Genomic DNA, 20,081 nt, shown 5'->3' on the forward strand with positions numbered 1-20,081 from the left:
AGCTTGTCCGCCCAAGGTCTCCAAGGGCCTGAGGGGTGATCAGATGTCAGCTTAACTCCCTGGAGGCGCAGGAGCAAGTGGAAAACACCGTTTGACCGACAACTAATTTTCCCAACTGACAGATGATTATTCTCATTATACAAACGATTTTCTTTCCTTGGCAAATTGCTAACACATTCTCCCAAAGGGCGCCGTACCTGACGCGATGACCGTGCCGGCCCAGAGCGCGTTCTCGATGCTCAGACTCTCGCTGATCGGAGGGTCACTGTCCTCCTGCAAAAGACCAAATGGACACACGCTGAACTACAGAGGTTTGGGGAGAACCCGCTGGCAGTTTCCAGTCTGCTCCTCTCAAGACGGGAAGAGAGGACGACCCCCGTTTGGAAACCCCCAGCCCAGCCGGGAGAGAAGGGCTGAGCTCATAAAGCATCATCCGTGGACCTTTCACCCCCATGGAAACACCTGAAAACGCTGGTTCATGACTTAAGGAACACTGAAGAAATGCTTTACAAGGTGAGAACCAGAATGCAGAGGAAACCAAACAGAAACAGCCCCTTGCTGGCCAGTCTAAGGGCTTACAGAGCAAGAGCAGACACCGTCTAACGTGGGTTCTATGAGTCTACTGTCCCGGATTCCTGGAACAATTCAAATCCAAATTTAATTTCTATTCTGAAAGGCTGGGAAGCAGCTTAAAAATTATAACCATGGTGGACAGGACTCGCAGGAATAAAGGCGGATGTGGTTCACGTGAAGGAGACGGACGGAGTAACCGCTTTTGGACACCAGCGTGAACGCTGATTCTAACGCCACCTGGCTCGAAGCTGTCAGGCGATTCAAGCTGCGCAGAGGCCGGAAGAAAATCGCAGCGTGTCGATTTTACTAAGAAACACACGACAGCTTTCAAGGCGGGGCCTTCTTAAGGGAGCTGTACCCCACCTTGCGTAAAGCTATTCCCCGACCGACCGGCAACCCCTCGGCAGGCCTTCCCCGCGGACACGCGCTCCAAGCCGGGCGCTGGGTCAAGCCCGGTGCACTCACTCGGGTGAAAGTGCCCACGAAGTTGTGAATGTCGATGTTCGGCTCCTCCGCGTAGACGTACGAGCGAATCTGAAGGAGATCCTATTTGACAACAGTGACGTTTCAGAGGCAAAACAAAGTCGGTGTTTGATTAAAGGGATTTCAGGAAGCACCCACTATTTTTCAAAAGCAAGTGTATTTTCCAAACAGGCTCTCAAAACCCCCGGGGCAGGTGGGAAAACAGAGGGAAACCTTCCAGTCAGTAAGCTTAGCAGTCGCTGCCCACCGTATCCCAAGACAGCCTGGGACCCTGAAGTGAAGACTCTGCGCTGACCTGCGTTTGCCCAGCATTTCAGCATTTCCACAGCTCACTGCGGGTGCAGGTCCCCGTCCCCTGCAGGCTGCTTTACAAGAGTTGTTCCTACCGGTTAAAATACTCGCTCATTCAACAAACGGCGATGGGGCACCTACTCTGTGCAAAGCCTTGGAAAGGGCAGAGGGGTGAAAAAGTGAAGAACAAACACCTTGCACCCATGAGGATGGATGGCTACTGTCCAAAAAACAAAAAAAATTAGTATTGGTGAGGACGTAGAGGAAACTGGAACCCTTGCGTACTGTTGGTGGGGATACAAAATGGTGTGGAAAACAGCATGATGGCTCCTTAAAAAGTTAAACACAGGATTACCACGTAAACAGTGATTCCACTTGAAGAATCGAAAGCAGGGTCTCAAAGAGATATCTGGACACCCATGTTCACAGCAGCATTATTTACACCATCCAAAGGGTGCAAATAAACCAAGTGTCCATTGATGGATGGTCAGTACACACAACAGACTATCACTCGGCCTTAAAAAGGACGGAAATTCTGACACGGGCTACAGCATGGAGGAACTGTGAAGATACTGTGCTAAGTGAAACAAGCCAGTCACAGAGAGACAGACACCACAGGGTCCCACGGCCTTGAGGCACCTACAGCAGTCATATTCGGAGAGACAGAAGGAGAATGGTGGTGGGCAGGGGCTGGGGGAAGAGGGGAAAGGGAGGTGGTGCTTAGCAGGTACAGAGTTTTGTCTTCTGTGATGAGGAGCCGTGGAGATGGTGGTGGTGGGTGTGCAACAACGTGAAAGTCCTTCACGCCACCGAACTGTCTGCTTAAAAATGCAGACGGTAAATTTTGTGTGTCTTCCGCCCCCATAAAAAAAGACTGGGGAAAACCTAATCAAGTGGCCAAATTCAGGCCACGATGCTGCTTAGCAACAAGGGTCTGGAGTGGAGCAGGCCCTGCGCTCCCTGCAAACCACCCAGGAAGCCCCGCAGGCAGATGTGTTTGCAGCGTGGCTTCTACGTACTGACAAAAGGCCCAGGGACACAAAGTGAAAAGAAAAAGCTGCAGAAACCACACTCCACCACCAAGTGTGCAGTTGTACGTTTGTAAGGAAGTGTGCTAAAAACGACGTGGAAAGTCACCACCGACTTCACACGATGCCCCGGGGGAGAAGGTAAGCTCTGGGGCAGAGGCTGCGAGCAGCACGTTTCACTTTTTCCTGCAGAGCTCGCTAAACAATGTGAGTTTTTAAAAATAAATAAATAAATAAGAACATATTCACGTATGACTCAGGTGAAGCCTTCCACACCATTCTTTTCATCTATGACTTTGTCAAAACGCTGCTCCCCAATCACACCCCTTCTGCCCCTAAGGCTGAGAATTCCCTGGTGGCACAGATGGTGGCACCTTATCTGTCTCTGGACCCCAGCCCAAGCCTGGAGCAGGTGAACGTTCATGAAGCTGGGTGATGCCTCCAGAGGGCACACCAAGAAAGGAGCTCCGCGCTGCAGGAACAGCAGCGCCTCACAATTCTAGACTCTTCCAGGCTGTCTCCTGAAGAGAGTGCCTCCAACCACGCTGAGGATCAGAGTCCTTTCTTTGGAGGAATCTTACCAGGAAGTGGAACATGTCACCCAGATAAAACCAGAACCCCCTTGCTAAATTAGCCCCATCTCAGGGGCACGATGGTGCCTGCAGCGACCTCCTGACCACAGTTAGAAACTCACCAGAATTCCTGGTCTAAAAAACAGTAATAACGCTGGTGCTACTTCACTTCCGACTGGCCAGGAGGAATCATTAGTCCCGTGGGCACGTGTATGGCTCCATTAACTCCACTGAGACACAGAACTTTCTCCTCACAGGATGTGGTCAGGAGCAGCATTAATCAGCGTGGCCACAAGCCCAGGAAGAGCTTCCGTGTTCTGCTTGGTCCGTTCAGACCACTACAGGACATGTCAGTCTCTGGGCGTTTAAATTACATTTCGTGATTCTGTAACTAGTCCAGAGGCCACGTCCAACCTACGTGGCTTGCAATTAAACTTACTCTTTGGCTCCCTCCCTACATCACTCTAGAGATTATGGCATGAGTGACATGGGGCTGGTGGGCAAGTGGGGGACCCTGGGGAGCTCTGAGGGCCGGTTGGTTCCAACTACAGTGACTGCCCCCTTAGACAGGACCTGTGTGCTGTTCCACACACTGCTCTACACGCTGTTCCAGGCACTGGGCACACAGAAGTGAACACACAGGACAGAACCTTGCTTTCGAAGATACTGCCTTGAAGTGAGTGGAAGGGGGAGCGGTGCAAGGAGAGGGTAGGCAGGAAATGCGTGTCTGACGAGGGGACTCGCACACAAAACCCAGGAGACGTGCGTATGGTCGTTCCTGGTGGAGAAGAGCAAGGGCAAATGTCAGGGGGCAGAAGCACCCCTGACGGAGAGGCCAGGGTGGCTGCAGCCAGCGGGCAGAGGGGAGAGGGCAGAAGCCGAGGTCAGGGCCTGAGCAGAAGCACCAGGACCGCAGGATGGATTCTCAGTAAGCTGACATGCCCGTGGCGATTCCGAGCAGAGGAATGAGGTGCTCTGGGCTGTGTGCTTATTTTACACCAGGCACCTCACCAAGGAGTCTGAGCCTCCCTCCGAAGAGCCCCATCCCCACAGGCCGGGTCTGCGTCCACAAGGCCACTCTCCTTGGAACCAGGAAGTGCTCAAGGCTCTCCAGAACCCCCCTCACACCTGATGTCCCATGTCTGGCCCCTGAGGGGTCTGAGTTGGAGAGCCCTGCGAGGACACAGGTGCCAGCTGGTGCTTCTGCGGGGAAAGCTACTCACGGCGGCGGTGGGAAGCCTCTGCGTGCAGGCCACGGGGAGCCGAAGCTTCCAGTCCGTCTCCCCGTCCAGCTGATCCGTCCGCAAGAAGCAAGACCCTGTCGGGGGGAAGGCAGGTGTGGTCTACTCCCCTGCAATTCATGAATCCCTCCCGTGGTGGCGCTGAGCAGCTCCCGCTCCGGTCCTTGTGAAAATGGCCAGTACACAGCCAACGACAGAAAGGGACAAACAAATACCCGATGTCCCAGTTCCTCTGGAAGCTCTGGGGTCAAATCCTCACTCCACCGCCCACTCACAGGGGGAGGTCCGGCTGACTTCTTGACCGTGTGTCCTGTCCCCAAACTCACAAGCTTGCTGTAACGGATTCAGTGGGATGACTGCCCTCCCAGCACGGTGGCTGGCACGGGGTAACCATTTCAGCCTATTCGGGACAGGCGTTACAAGCCCCTTCTCAGGAACCAGACCTCCTGGGATCAAGTTCATGCTCCACCGCTCGCTACCCACCTGCCCCAAGGCAGTGACTTACCCTCTCTGAGCCTCAGTTTCCCCGAGAGCACAAATGAAGACACTATGGCGCCAAACCTCGCACAGCGAGGGCTAAAGAGCTGATTCGTGCGAACTGCTCAGAACGCAGAAAGGACCACAGAGACCACAGACCGTCTGCGGTGATGACCGGCTCGCGTGTTCCACGCGTGCGTATTTCAGTCTGACGTACAAGTCTGAGCAATTAGCTCCATGTTTCAGCAGAGAATCTACTGAATTCTCTGACACTGCAGTTAAGACTTCTGAGAACTTTCAGGAAGATCTCTCCTAATTTTTTTTTTTTAAAGCAGGAAAGAACACTCCTGGGACCCTAACCCATACCACATCATTTTCATGGACTAGGACACAAGAACCGATCTGCAAACAAAGCTACAGTATTTAAAAGAAGACTGCTTTAATTAAGCTGCCTTCCACCCCGCCTCCGGATTACTTAATGTATTATTAGTATAAAATGTCATCTGCACTTTTTATTCAATTCATGGTGAAACAGGCTGCTGCAACCTCAGAGGAATATGAATGCGAGTTTTTCCCGAGGCTCAAAGGCCTCCAATTGCGCCTAACTTGTGCCTAACAGGCAAGAGTGAAACAGCCTGTCTCCTCAGAACAGCTGAAATTTAAAAGTGAAATAAAAAGAAAGGAGATCTGAGTCAACTGATGGGGTGGACAGGCGGTGGGGCAGGCACACCGGGAAACATACTCGGCCTCCAAACCTGCGGACGCAGGACCCGTGGGCAGGGTGCGGAGGGCAGGCTGTCCTGCAACACTTCACATAAGGGACTTGAGCTCCCGTGGATTCTGGGATCTGTCGGGTGGGGGGTCCTGGAACCAATCCCCCTCGGACACCAAGGGACAGCTGTAACTGCAATGAGGAGGGTCTTGGAAGAGACTTGAGAGGTTCGCTCGGACAAACGGGCTGCATCAGTAAATACACTGACGAGCAGAGGCGACTACGGCCCCACCAGCCCCACCACTCACAAGCCAAGGAGGGAAAGGCCACCAGCCCCTCTCCCCAGCGTCTGCACTGCCCCATCTCCTGACACATCTCCCAGTATTTCCTCAGAAGAGAGCTCATTTCTCTCTGTTTCCTCTTGTTAGACTCACTTCCTCATCCCACCAACTCCTGAGGCTGAGCTTAATGCGGCCCAGAGGGAGAACCGTGGCCCCTGTGTGTGACTTTCCCAGCTGCGACTCAGCTTGGGGCCGACTATCTCTGTCCTGATCACAATCTACCAACCTGCCCTGCGTTCACCAAAAACCTTCTTTTTTTTTAATGACAGCTCTCTATTAAGAGAAACATTTTTAATTTGCCTCCGTGGCTCCAAAATGATCACCTAACTTCTGTTACATTTTCAAATGATTATTTTGCCAAATTACCACTGAAAGGTTAATGGTTATTTCTGAAATTGATCCCAGATGTTTACCGTTTTTTTCTGATGTCCTCAGGAAGATCATGTCTGCAGGGACCCGCTGGTTCTGTGTTGGGAACAGAAAAGTGTAACTGTGAAGACGGGTGTGCAAGGTTTCCGCCCCTGCCCCCCGGCCCCCTCGGTGGGAGGGGGGCAGCCCAAACCAAGAGCCCCTTTTAAGTTTCTGCCTCTATCAAAGACAGATCTGGGGATTTATTTTGTTTTGAATCTGAAAAATCTTGCACGCTGCTGTTACATTACTAATCCCCTACTGAAATCTTATCTCTGTAAGAGAGTTTCTAGTCTTCTGGCGAATCCAACCATTACGTCCTGAAATTCCAACCAGAGGACCCGGGGGCCAAAAGCCTGCTCCCCTAGCCGGCTCTCCTCCGGGCTGCCTGCTGAAACTGAAGACATCCTTACGCTCGGCTCAAGCTTTCTGCTTCTACCAATTTTCCGGGTTGATGGTTGGCTTCGAGTGGGGTTTTAACAAGGAAGTCAAGGAGCAGGAGGCAACAGAAGCTGTTCTCTAAAAAAAGAGGGACGCCAGCAGCAGCCCTCGTTTCACTGTGAACATTAAACTGTGTAATAACATAAAGAGGCCCGGGTGGTTCTTCAGAGCTGCCGCCCAGAACTTCACTCTACCTCTGATCGACTGTGAGGTCTCGGATTTAATCCTTTTAAAAGAGCACAGTTCATTTCCTGCAGAAACAAGCTACGATGCAATTCTCTTCTAATCAAATACTATTCCAAGACTCGACAGGGCCACCCCCCAAATCTAGTATCTTCCAAATGTACACATTAAAACGAGAGATCAGTGTTTGTTGAAGCAACAAACATACCAAGAATGCTATTTTTTAAAATGCATTTTTAGCCTTTTCACTGTTCTCGCGTTACACTTAACCCCTACTCTTCATAAAATGACAGAAAAGCACAATGGTTAAGCCAAAAAGTACAAGCTAAAATTGTTCAAAAGGTAGATGACGAATATTTTTACATGCTCATGCAGGCAGCAGACTGCTAGGAAAAACTTTGATACATTAAAAAAAAAAAAAGACTTCAAAACAATAAACATCAAACAGGAAATCAAAATGTGCGTTTGGAAGCAGGATTTCTGGTTCACCAGCACACAGAGACCTTGAAAACCTGCCGTGTGTGTGTGTCTCATGGGGAGGAGATGTTTCTCCCCAGGCAAGGCTATTGGGTAGAATCCCAGAGAGCACACGTTCAGTTATTTACCAGACACACAAGTCACACGTTGGGATTCGTGAAGTGATGGCGGTGACGTCCCACGCGCACCCGCCCGCACAGCCACGGTCACACGCTGGGTGCGCCACCACTCACCTTTTCAACAATGATAAGGTCTCCAACTTGGATGCTGGAACTCTTCACCTTCACCGTCCCTGCAAGGAAACAGGCCCAGGGTACAACACGTCTGAATCCATCGCAACTCTGCACTCGCCTCTCGAGAGAGAGAATCTCTCCCAGAAGCACGTGCTCCCCCTCCAGCCCAACACACAGCATCTCCTGTCTCCCTGAGAAAAGGTTCATCTACTGCAGAGACCACTCCAAATCCCACCCTGTACAGCACTGCGTGACACACATCCCGCATGTCAGATCTTCTGTCTCAACGGTGCCTTCGAAGCTATTCTAACTTAGGATGTTAAAGATTCAGCCTCCAACACACACACACACAGAGAAATGAGGTAAAAAATGCAAAGTCAGATCCGCGGACGGAAGGTCAACACTTAAATTCTCACCACCGCCCAAAAGAAAGATGCTAACCCAGCATGACTTACTTTCTGTTAATTTGCAACTGCCGTACAGCACGGCTCGTGTGATTACGGTCAGACCACACAGCTTTGGCTGGATGTGCACCTGGGGAAACGGGAGCAGCCAACACTAAGCACTAAGTCCGAGCTAAGCGCTGCACAGATCCTGACATCCTGACGGCTTTATGTGTCCTCTCAAACAGCCGTCAGAAGACGCTTTATCCCTCGTTTTCAGACAAGGAAAGTCGGCTCAGAGACGCCCCCATCCTGCCCTAGTCTCACAGGCAGAGCAAGCCGGCACCAAGAGTCACACCCTCATCTGACTCTGGAGGCTGGGACGAAAGAAGAGAACTCAGTTCAACTTGAAAAACACCTACTGAAGGGCCACATTCTGGGAATTCAAAAATCAAAGACAGTCCCCTTGCCCTAAAAAAAAGCTCACAGTCTCCTACAGGAGGTGACAAGGCTGTCCTGTAATGAGCAGGACAGCAGACAGGCCAGCAGACAACCTCAACTTTCCCAACAACTGTTCTCCCCAAAGGCCGATGGTCTTCCACGCTTTCATACTTTAAAACGTAAAAACTGCTCTTGGCTCCCAGGCCATATCAGAAAAAGAAAAGTGGAGGGCTCTATTTGGCCCACCAGTGGTGGTCTGCAAACCCACGAGCTGGTGAGAAAGGCAGCCAGACAGATGCTGCTGGTGCAAAGCAGGGTGTGGACGGGTGGGAGTGGGTCTCGTGTGGGAAGGGACCAGAAAGGAAAGAGACCTCCGCCTCTGAAGGAGGATGGGGAACAGGGCCCAGCACACAGAGGGCGCGTGCTTATCCACTCAACAGTCAAGCACCGTTAACTGAAGGCCTGCTGGGGGCCAGGTCTTCCGAGGGCGGGGACACCTCGGCCTCACTCTAGTGGAGGGAAGCAGGCAATAAACAAATAATGAATGAGTAGGACGGGGTGTGGGGAGGTACCAACAAAGGCTTCACAGGAGAGCTGAGGTCAGTATTAACCAGATGAGGGATGCTGGTTACCAGCATCAGAGGAAAGGAAGGCATGAGACAGCAGAAAGCGGTGCACAGGGACAGTATGTGCCTGTGTGGGGCCGCAGGCTGGAGCTCCTTTAGCAAGACCGGAAGCATCACATGAACAGAAAGAGATGAAGGGCTAGTGGGGCCGGGTGGTCCAGCGCCCTGTGAACAGGTCTGTAGAGGAGGTGGGGCTTTATTCTGGTGATGGGTCAAATTCCCACACGAGGGAGCAACACAGAAATCTTCATGTTTTTGGTAATAAGCCCATTTAACATTCAGCCGAGAGAGAGAAAAGAAAAAATAATGACTCTCAGTCCTCAGTATACACCCCAGAGCAAGGGGGACCCGTGTATCATGCACCTGCTGCCCCGCGCCGTGGACTCATTCACTCGACAAATACCCACCATCCACCGACTAGGAACTAGTGCTCGTTTCTTTAGTTTTAAACAGAACTTAAAGACACTAGTGAAATAATCTACGTCCACAAGTCTAGATTTCTACAATTTTCCACCCAATTTTACACTTTTCACATAATTTAGTGCCATGGGTCTTTTTAGTAACTCACCACCATAGAGATGTTCCAAAGCGTCCCAACGATTTCAGTTGAAACAACTCTTTCTAGTAAGTTCTACGGGGTTTGATTTTTAACTAATTTCTGTACTTAACCAAATGTTACCATAACGACAACATGAGCAGACCTGACGCTAAAAGGGTAGCCCTGGAACATGAGGACTTGTAGAAACACACAGCAGACGGAGCTGAGCTGGACCCACCCTCAGCTGCTCGAGGACGGCTAGACCCTCCCTGTTATAGCATCACCACCTACAAAGTGAGCATCTGATGGGGCCTCGTTTTCATAAAACACAAATTCAACCCAACAACCTGACTCCAGAAGTGCTCCAGTGAGACCTACTAGCCTTATAAGCATTTGTTATGTCGATATATTTACAGAGGGAACGGAGAACATCCGCTAATTCTAACAGTCAGATCGTTAGAAATGGGTGAATGCACAGAAGGTTCCACACGCAGAATTCTTTTCCTGCCTGGAATTCTTTTTCTTCTTGTCCCCACTAGGGGGCGACAGGAAGACTCCACGCAGACACACTGCCCCTTCTGGGGAGTTTATCCGCCTTCCTCCAAGGAGGATCGTAAATCCAGCACGGCCCCAGGGCCAATGAACTTCTCCACCACCTGAGCTCACCCCAACTTTCCCAAACATAAATTTACACATTGTCTTTGATTTTATGACTAAAGTGTATGCTGGTGGCCTGACCCCAAACCATCACTGAGCCTGTGTGCTGATCTTCAAGACCTACTTACAAGTTGTCTCTTAACATCTAACTCAAAAAAAGAGCACCGTTATAATTCTTACTAAATAGTAACTACATGTGGATACATGTGTGTCTGTTCCTGGGCCGGAGGACAAAATCAGGAGGGTTATACTTAAAAGGGTTGATGGTGATTCTTCCTGGGGATGGAGGGGGCTAACCCCTTTCTTTGGCATCTATACTTTCTAACTTCTTCACAGTGATTTTTTATAATAAGCACGAGGTGCTCTTCCATTAAGAAAAAAATAAATTAAATTAGCTCCAACTTTTAAGTGACCAGGCCCAGATTTCTCCCCTCTACAACAGAGTCCTGATTTACGATCGGTGAATTTGAACTCTGCCTCTCCGTCCATCTGCTCTACCTCAACAAAAACCCCTTTAATCCGCTGTGTTTGCAGAGCAGTTTCTGACTGACCCCAGCCGGCCGAGCCCTCCTACTGTAACTGACCGTCAGCCACAGGCCTCCGGCTCCATCCGGGGAGGAGGCAGCGGGAGCCACACGGCCACCAGGTCACAGGGCTCCTCGGCCACCACCCCTTCATTAGCATTTTAGCATTTGGTGGGGATGAGCCTCGGCTTTGCAGTTTCCACAAAGGGAGACCCTTGGACTCTCCCCCTTCTAGACAAAATAAAACCACAAGAATGAAAGGAGAAAAAGCAACAGGAAGGAAAGAGACGGGAAGGCAGATGCCGGCATTTATATTCCAACACTCCCTGGGGCTTTTTGGCTGGTGACACCTGAATAAAACATCCCCCTCTAAGGAGGCTGCAGGCTGGGAGGGGAGGCCCAGCCAGAGCGGGAGGAAGAGGGAGAGAAAGGGGACCCAAGCCAGAAGTGCAGCATCCAGCATTCAGCGGCTGGGATTAACTCGAAGAACCTAGAAAACTCTTAAAACTGTGGAAATGGCTCAAAACATACAATCTCTAACCTTATATGCACCACTGTCCTGAGTTTTCTACCAATGTTTTTGCAAAAAAAAAAGGAACAAGATACACCCGCACTCTGCTCCCCGGCTTCCCAACAGAGGAATCCAAGAAATGAAAAACCACTCCTCACCCCCCCACTCCAGACCTCTTTTCTCTTTTGGACCCTCTCACACCCACTCTCCAACCTCCAGCCTCTGGGATTCTTAAATATCTTCGCAGGAACTCTGCAGAAGCTGAGGAAGAGATTTTTACACAAGTGACGGGAAGACTCTCCGCTGGCCACACCCTCCATCACAAAGTGCCTCCCATAAAATACATGCGGCCTGTTCACATTTCCCCAGGTCACCCGAGTCACCTCTGAGCCAGGGTTTGTAATGGGGAACAAACTTCCAATTACTAGAGCTGTTTATTTCCGCAGAGATGGACCCCAAGCCTTTCATAAGCAAACCTATTGAGCCCAAATCATGCTTTTCATGGATGACAGCTTCAGAATAAGGGCAGTTTGTCTACACCGCAGAGAGAAACCAGATGTTTCCCTTGAGTTGAAACAAGCAAATGACAATTCAGTCAAACTGCAGAACAGTCCAAAAAAATTTTTTTAACTCCGGGGCACTAATACATGTGGGCCAATTTTTTGACCCCCCCCATACCCCCAGCTACACTTCTCTTTTTCATTGTGCGAGCAGGACGCTGATTGCCTTTGTAGACCTCTAACAGCAACCACCGTGCACTAACCCTGGTTAATGTACAACTCTTTAACTCGCACTCTAATCTGACTGTGACAGTGATGAGTTGTAAATTCTACAGCATGTGTACATTTCCTGGGCTTGACACGAAAACGCCTCTGCAGACCCGGCAGAGTTCATAGGTTGAAAACTGAAGTTTTCGTGTTCTAATTGGGTCGGCCGCATTCCCCAAAGCCTAAGAAAAGACTGTGATTTGCAAACAGGCAAAGGATGGGAAAGTATTATTATAAATTCCACAAGCCACTTCCTGGGGCTTTTGTTTAAAATAGCGGGAACTTGAGAAAGGCTGAAGTTTAAATATAACAAGCTTATACCCAACAGAGGCTTTTAAAATAAACATATAAATGGTCCTCCCCTGCTCCTGGTGCCCAATAATGATGAAGTGGACCAACACCCTCGGCAGGGGGAAAACACCTTTTGGGAAAGATAACAGTGCAATTTGCATGTGAGATTTTTTTCAAGGCTTTTTTTTTTAAATAATTAAACAGTAGATCAGTTCACCAGTGATCTGTAATAAAGTGAAACTGAGTACTTTGAAAAAATAAAAAGAACCTTATGGGTCTGAAATAACAATTTTGCATCTGTCAGAGAATGTATGAGAAAACCTTTGGCAAGATCTGTTTTAAATAAGACTTGTAAAAGCGAATGCCCTGAATCTTAATGAGGGAACCTTGGGAAGGGGAATTCTTTGCTTGCTGAGCTGTATTTGTGGTCCTCAGTAAGGGCCTCGGCAGTCCTGTGGCTGCAGGAATATCAAAAAGACCATCGCTGTGCAATGGAAATGCTTATGCCAGTTATAAAATTCTGGTTTTTGAAGTGAAAAAAAAAGTGAATGAAGGGCTGCAAATGGCAAAATATCCTTCTTTCTTATAAGTGAGTTGTATTCCATTTTATATATATATATATATATACACATATATACACATGCTGCATCCTCTTTATCCATCCATCTATAGATATGCAGTTAGGATGCTTCCGTATCTTGGCAACTATAAATAACGTTGCTGATTATAGCGGGATGTGTGTGTTTTTTAATTAATTCTTATTTTATGGTTGGCTTTATTCCTTTGATAACTATGTTAAGTTTGACAAGCTAAAGCTCTAAACGTTCTTAGAAACAATGAACAGTGCATACATGTAGATTTGTTTAATATGAGCAATACATTGTGTATATGTATTTACATGCAACATATTGTATACGTGCAGTCAAACTGTAACAATTCTACCTAATAAAACTGAAAAATGGGAAAAAATCGTCACTATAATTCTCTAAAAAAAAAAGCATAAAGCTCTTTTTAGTGTTACCTCACGTCTGAACAGAGTTCATACTTTGAAAACATAAACGGTACTGATGTTTAAGAACACAGAGTTTGAGTTTAGCTAATTAACTATTAGCTAATCGACTCCCCATTACTGAACACACGTTCCCTGCACTATCTTACCGGCTCCTGGTGAACGCCAATGGAATACAACTCCCTAAAAGAAACACGTGCATGTCCTTAGACCTCAAAATTCAGTCACATTCATTGCAATCCTAAACAGTGGTGCAAAGTGGATTTTGAATTAAACTGGGAAAAAAAGATGTCACTCTCCAATGGAAGTGAGACCCTGGAGGTTATTCTGTAACTGGGAAAGGAGGAACAGAGCACAGTGGAGGAACCACCGGGAAAGCTGTGTTTTTTACACGACAGATGTACTGAAAAGCTGAAGACAGGAGGGATTCTCTCCGTTTTGCATAGACCTTCGGCTTATGGCTTATGGTTCACCATGCGCCCAGATGTCCCCAGCAGGAAAGAAGCATCAGCGATTGTGTTAATTATGCTTCTGTTTGCACTTTCTTTCAAGGCTAATTATCCGCTTGATTCATTTAGCCCCTCATCACAAGTTAGTCCTGGAAAACATTCCTGGTATGAAGACCCATGGAATTCATCTTGTGAAAATGCAAATCCAATTGCCCTCACCACCTGGGATACTCTAGGCAGACACCCCCCCCCATCCCACCCCCAGAATTAAAGTTTAGGTTTGGGGAAGACATGTGTAAAGAGAAATAATTCGTTTGCTAATTATTCTTTCCTGACCCAGCCCAAATCTTTCAAGTAACAAAACAAAGTTCAGCTGGGTCTGCTACTACTTCAACATCCTCTCTTCTTTGGCTTTGGGGTTTCCAGGGCCACTGAATGCTATTAATTTGGAAAGACAGCCCTACGATTAAATTTGCAAAACTGATAAAGGTCTAAGACCCTCTCTTAAGTCTCCTGTGATATTTAAATGTAGATTTCAAGCGGGAGGAGACGGGGTGCTTTTACTCATCCTAAAACATCCATCAACAGCTTGTCCACCTTAGAATGAGGTTGGATTGATTTCTTTGGGTTCAGAAACGTGTTTTTAAGGGACTTTAATCTAAAAGTCCTTCTGGAAAGCATATGTGTTAAGGCTGAACAGAGTGGCAAATCACTGAGATATTCCACTTACACATGTGAAACTCAGCTCCCGGCACAGACTGGCGCCCAGACTTGGTTTCACAGACAGACAAGCTGGGGTTCCCATCACAGCTCTACCCCTTAACTGGCTACATCATCCCAGACCTGACACTTCCCCTCTCTAAGCCTCAGCTCCCTATGTGTAAAAGCGACTTCCACAAGGCTGTTTAAAAAATTACAGAGCAGACCTCGTCCAGCACCTCGCTGGCTTATGGTAGGTAAATCTTTCTTCATTTTTTTTCCCTCCTGCTTCCCAATTTGGACAGCATTTTTTGGACAGTTCCAATGTCATCCTCTCTCTGCAGCATGCCTTGGTTACAGGTTCCTGGATCACAGAAAGAACTCCCAGGTCCTCACTGGCCTACACGGACTCTTCTTCTGTTTTTCCAGGAAAGAGAGGCTCAGGATCAAGGCCAAATTGGGAAAAACAAGATGGAGCCAGAAGCTGGGGTTCCGTCTCCGTAATCCTAGCCATCAAACCTGTGACCTTCGGAGAACCCTTTACCAGGGCCACTTCATGGGCATGTGATCTGGGTACTGGCACGGGGCCCTGCGCTCAGAGGGGCCCATACTTGATTCCATGCCCTGCTGTCACCATCTTGGAATTCTGAGTAACTTCTGAATAGGGGCCCGCGCATGCTCATTTTGAATTAGGCACCTCAAATCGTATAGCCAGTCCTGCTTTCCTCCATCCTGTAAGACTAAGGGTGCAGGTCATCTCTTCCGGGAAGATGTCATCAGCTCCTCTCTGATGGCCTCCCATAACCTCTGGCTCATACCTCCATTTATTCACCCACCAACATTCAGTGAACCCCTGCTATAATACCATCAGCACTGCCTTTCTTGGGCAAAGACCAAGCAAGTCCCAGCAGAGTACTAAATTCTTCTCATGCAAGAGATATACAGCAACTCTCCAAAGCAGGCGCTATTATTATCCCAAATTTCCTGACAAGCTAAGGGACCCGCCCACACAGCAGGGAGGAGGTGGAAGCAGGGATCCTGAGTCCAGGCACCAACTCAGAACCACTACTTCCTTCAACTGCCAGACACTGTGCTCAACCCAGGAACCCAGTCGTCGAGAAAGGGGACATTCCTGATAAGGGCCACAACACTCTTACCACTAAAATACAATTACTAGTTACATTTTTTAATCCTCCATTTACCTGCCTGGATACCTCACTGGACCATTAATTCCCTGAAGCCCTAGCCCCTCATGTTGATCTCTGTAATACAGAATCCTATCACAGACTTGGGGAAGGATGGCAGCTCAAATACCCTTGAAGACTGAATAAAAGGTCATTTCTAAATGGAGGCTGATTTTATTATTCAAATACTTCTTATTAGCTATGAAAATTACATTAAAAATTAATCCACTGGAATGTTGTTTTAGATGCACCTTGAATAAAATAAGATGACCTAAAATGTTGGAAGCAGCAATTAAAAAAAAAATATATATATATATATATATATATATAGCATAAAAACAGCATCCATTTTTCCTCCCATTGGTGCATTCCTTATTTCAGGATTTTTAGTTCAGCTGTTTAAAATCCATTTTTTTCCTCAAAGTTCAAAATTTTTTCAATTTGATTAACATCATGCCTCTAAAATTTTGGCAACATCCCTGAAACTGTGCCACTGGCATCCTTGAAACTGTATTCCTGCTATGTCATGAATCTAATTTTGAGACACCAGACAAACACAAATTGAGGGATAAGTACAAAGTATCTGGCCTGTCCTTTTCAGAAATGTCAATGTCATAACAAAGAAGTCCCGGGCGCTCTGCCAGGGTAAAGGAGGTTAAGGAGAAAAGACAACTAAATACAGCTGGCAAACCCATACTGGTTCCTGGATGAGGGGGGAAAAAAGCCACTAAAAACCATTTTATGAACAAATGGCAAATTTTGAGTACAGAGTACAGGTGAGATTAACAGTAGTGTACTGATAAATTTCCTGATTTTGAAAATTATTCTCTGATACCTAAAAGAAATGTCCTCCTAGGAATTAAACACTGAAATATTTAGGGGTTAAAAGGGAATGATGTCTGCAACTTAATTCTCCAACGGCTCAGAGAGGGGGCGAACACTAAAAAGCAAACGCAGCCAAGCGTTCAGCGATCGATGAATCTGGGTGAAGGGCAAGTGGGAGTTTTCCACATGATTTCTGCAACCTTTTTGCTACTTAGAAATGATTACCTGCCCCCAGCATTTTAAGTGTGTCGGCACAAGTACTGCTATTATTAATCAGGAAACAATGCAGCAGGCAGGTAAACACCACAGCCTATAATCTCCTGGTCAAGGACTTGATGCTTTGATTTCCCAACTTCCTTGAACTCTGAAAAGTGTTGAAGAGTGCATTTTACGATGCCACGTGATGAAGAGAGAAAACAGCCCCGTGCGGATGTGCACATACGTACCTCGTTCCCTTTTGCCTCTGAACTCACTAAATGCAGATCCCGGTGAAAAGCCTCACCCAAGAAAATATTATGAGGTATCTGAACATCAAGGTTACAATGGGCTTCTTTCTCTTCCTCTCTCTGAAATTTTCCCGTTTGGGCTTCTGAGTCTGGCCCTTCCCCCCAAAGGGGATCAAGTAACTAACCTCCCCTCCATCACTTTCCAAGTCGACAGTTTCTTCAGCGCTTTTTGGGGGGCTTTCAAAACAAATGGCAGAGCCAGGGTCTGGGTTAATATTCAGAACTCTGCCCAGTGTTCCCCTACGGGTGGATTGGCATGACAATGGAAACCACGGGCCACAAAAGGAGACCAACAAAGGAAGACAAAGTTTCTAATGCTAGAGCCATCTGCCAATTCTCTTCAGGCTCTTTTCAAGACCTGGGGGAAGTTAAAGCAGGGGCTGAGAAGGGGGTCTGCAGGGGAGGGCAGAAAAATCATTCACAGGAAAAGCAATTGCAATATGAAAAGAACCAAAGAAGGTTTGGAGCCGGATAGATGAATGAATGGAATCCCAGGACCCCTCCTCCTGAGCTCTAAATAGACCCTCCGCATCCTCTCTGATGGGGCTTTTGTTGGTTGCCAAGCATCTTAAACGTTATAGTCAGAATATGTTATTAAGGGAGGATTTAATATACACGAACCACAAAAAAAAAAACACCCTCCAGACGGGTCCTCTGATTACCCACGTAAAAAGCCCAAGCCACCTGCCTCTGCAAAGATTATGCTGGGTTTTCTTTCTTTAGTGGCAAAACATCCTAAATACAGTAGTTTAGCAATAACAAAGCACTCCCGTACCAACTCTAAATCCCCTCCTTCTCCCAAGGACTTGCAACTTTTAAGACCACCAGCTACGAAAATCTGTTTAAATGCACTAAAACAAAATATTTCCATGCCCTCCAGGAAATTTTTTTTTTAATTCTGGAGCCTTAAATATATTTTCCCAATATTTTTCCTAGTAGGAAAATTCTCCTGAAACCCCTGGAACCGCAGGCAGACAGCTTCATCAGAAGACTAACGCGCTTACCATACAGCAGCTCACACTTGGGCTGGGCGCAAGCTCCCACAGGCAGCTATCTCGCTATCTCTTTCAGAATTCTCAGTTTCCTGAAGGTAAGGCACAGCTTTTATTCCCCTCAACCCTTCCCAAAACGTTATTAATCCCTGAACGGGATCTGTAATCTTAGGGAACTTCAGGTCACATTCTCTCATTTCTGAACACAACCTCACAGGAAATGCATCTACTGCAGAATTTGTAGTTGGAAACAGAAGTCGACACTGACTAGGTTGTTTTGTGCATTTTCGATGGTGTATTTGAAGGCATTTTTTTTTTAATTTCAAAAATTAAAGGTTACCCTGTCATTTCTCTTTGGGTCAGACGGTTCACTCTCCACTCTTCAATTTCGAGGATTTATAAAATGCCTTCAAAGAAACCTTCACAGATGCAGTATTTATCACGTAAATCTGTGCCTCCTTAAAAACTAACACTGCAAAGTCGTAACATTATTTCTGTCATGTTGGAAGAGTATCTTTTAATCAAAGCTGTGCTCCCCTGGAAACTCATGTAGGACAGACCGCAGCCTCCACATGCTCTCCATCCCACCTCAGCCAGCCCGGCAAAAGGGGTGAGCAGCAGAGGATACCAAGTGCACAGAACTAAATTCCAGGTTGACGAGGCACAAGTCAACGGACAGCACTGGCTCTAAGAGGGCAGTGGCAGACCAGGGAGGCAGCCGGAGTCCCCCCAGGCCCAGGGCACACGTTGGCCTCCCTGATGCTGGCAACCAAGTGTCCCACCACGTGGCATCAGCACACCCACCAGCCCCAAGCCTTGAACTCTGCTCCCTGACTGTCAGCAGGCCTGTGATTGAGTCGCAACCCAGTGCCCCACCCCCCACCCCCCACCCCTGGGGCAGGGCAGCAGGAGGCAGCCCCAGCGGAGCCGGGAGGCTGACCTCTTGCTGTGAGCCGGCTGTAGACCTGGGAGTTGACTTCCTTGTCCCGAATGTAGCATCGGATCTCCTCCACCGCCTCCCGGATGATGGTGACGGCCAGCACGAAGCCCTGCAGACAGAGGGAGACAGGGTGAGCCCTGCTGAAACCCACCTTCCCCTCCTGGAGCCAGGCACGGAAAAGGCCAGAGGCCCCTAGGGAGGGTAACAGGGCAGGACCTGCTAATTATTCCAAATGCATAAGCCCCAGCAAGGCCAGCTCTCTGAATCTCACACCCTGGAGAAACCCTCGCTGACATGCATGTACAGGGATGTTCCCATTCACCACTGCCACCGGGTTCCTAAAAGTGAAAAACAGTAACACCAGAACCGTCTGTCCACAGGCAAGGGCAAGGTGACCTCCAATGTTCGTATCTCACGTGCCCGGTGCCATTCGAAGTGGTTTACCTTCCTTAGTGCAGCTCATCACCGAGCTTGCCAGGCTACAGTGAAGAAACTGAGGCACACAGAGGCTGCGTGATTTCTTGCCCAAGGACATAAAGCTCGTAAGTGATGATGCAGGACATTTACCTCCAAGGTCTTTGCTCGTAACTGCCACAATGTTCTGCATCTGGAGAAACTTGGGTGAGTGGAGCCAATAAGATGGACCACCAGGACACAAAAGGAGACAGATCCCTGTTTGTATTGACCTGCCAGTAGGGAAATCAACCCTTCGGAACATAACAATATAACATTGTTCAAATAAACATCAACAGAGATTCCACGCACTGTTAAAGATTTTCCAGTGTCCTTAACTATTGGTTAGATTCCTCTGGAAGGCTGGGGACTTGGATGGGGTGGGGACTTCAGTCTTACCTGTAATGTTTTAAACTTCTACAAAGAAAATTAATGTATTAATTGCATAAGTGCCTAATAATAATAAAAAATTTTAAAGAGCCCGACCTTCTCAAGTCAGATAACCCAACTCACAAAACCTGGCAGGGGCCCGTATGTGAGTCACCCCGTCGCAAGAATCGATTTCCATCTAGGTTTTTCCTCTTGTCTCAATAAAGGCAAGAACAGTCATCCGTTTTTCTTACAAAATACCCTTGTCATCCCTCCTTTGAAAGTCATTTTTAAAATGCAGAGCACAACTGGTTAGCAGCAGTGCATTCTCTGAGGATTTCATTTTCACACTGTTTACCCCATGAAATATATTAGCTCCAATTCAAAGGTTTTAAATCTCTTCTGTAAATCTAGCCAGAGATGTGCTGCTTTGTGAAACTCCTCCAGACGCTCACGC

General features: G+C 47.8%; 1 protein-coding gene across 5 annotated transcripts in view; it reads right to left on the reverse strand.

The window, feature by feature from the left end:
• The window catches only part of ATP9A (ATPase phospholipid transporting 9A (putative)), a 121,581-nt gene that overhangs the window by 64,472 nt on the left and 37,028 nt on the right, over positions 1-20,081 (reverse strand). For all 5 annotated transcript variants that reach the window (XR_012500666.1, XM_074347448.1, XM_074347449.1 and 2 more), the window contains 6 exons: positions 18,803-18,911; positions 7,461-7,519; positions 6,132-6,183; positions 4,171-4,265; positions 1,039-1,119; positions 198-273 (listed from right to left, as the gene is read on the reverse strand). Coding sequence is in view for 4 of the 5 variants with exons in the window: in XM_074347448.1 (XP_074203549.1) it covers positions 198-273; positions 1,039-1,119; positions 4,171-4,265; positions 6,132-6,183; positions 7,461-7,519; positions 18,803-18,911 (472 nt within the window). In the remaining variant the exon portion in view is untranslated. The remainder of the gene's footprint in view (positions 1-197; positions 274-1,038; positions 1,120-4,170; positions 4,266-6,131; positions 6,184-7,460; positions 7,520-18,802; positions 18,912-20,081) is intronic.

Source organism: Camelus bactrianus, chromosome 19 (assembly GCF_048773025.1).
Source record: "Camelus bactrianus isolate YW-2024 breed Bactrian camel chromosome 19, ASM4877302v1, whole genome shotgun sequence".
Classification (NCBI taxonomy): Eukaryota; Metazoa; Chordata; class Mammalia; order Artiodactyla; family Camelidae; genus Camelus; species Camelus bactrianus.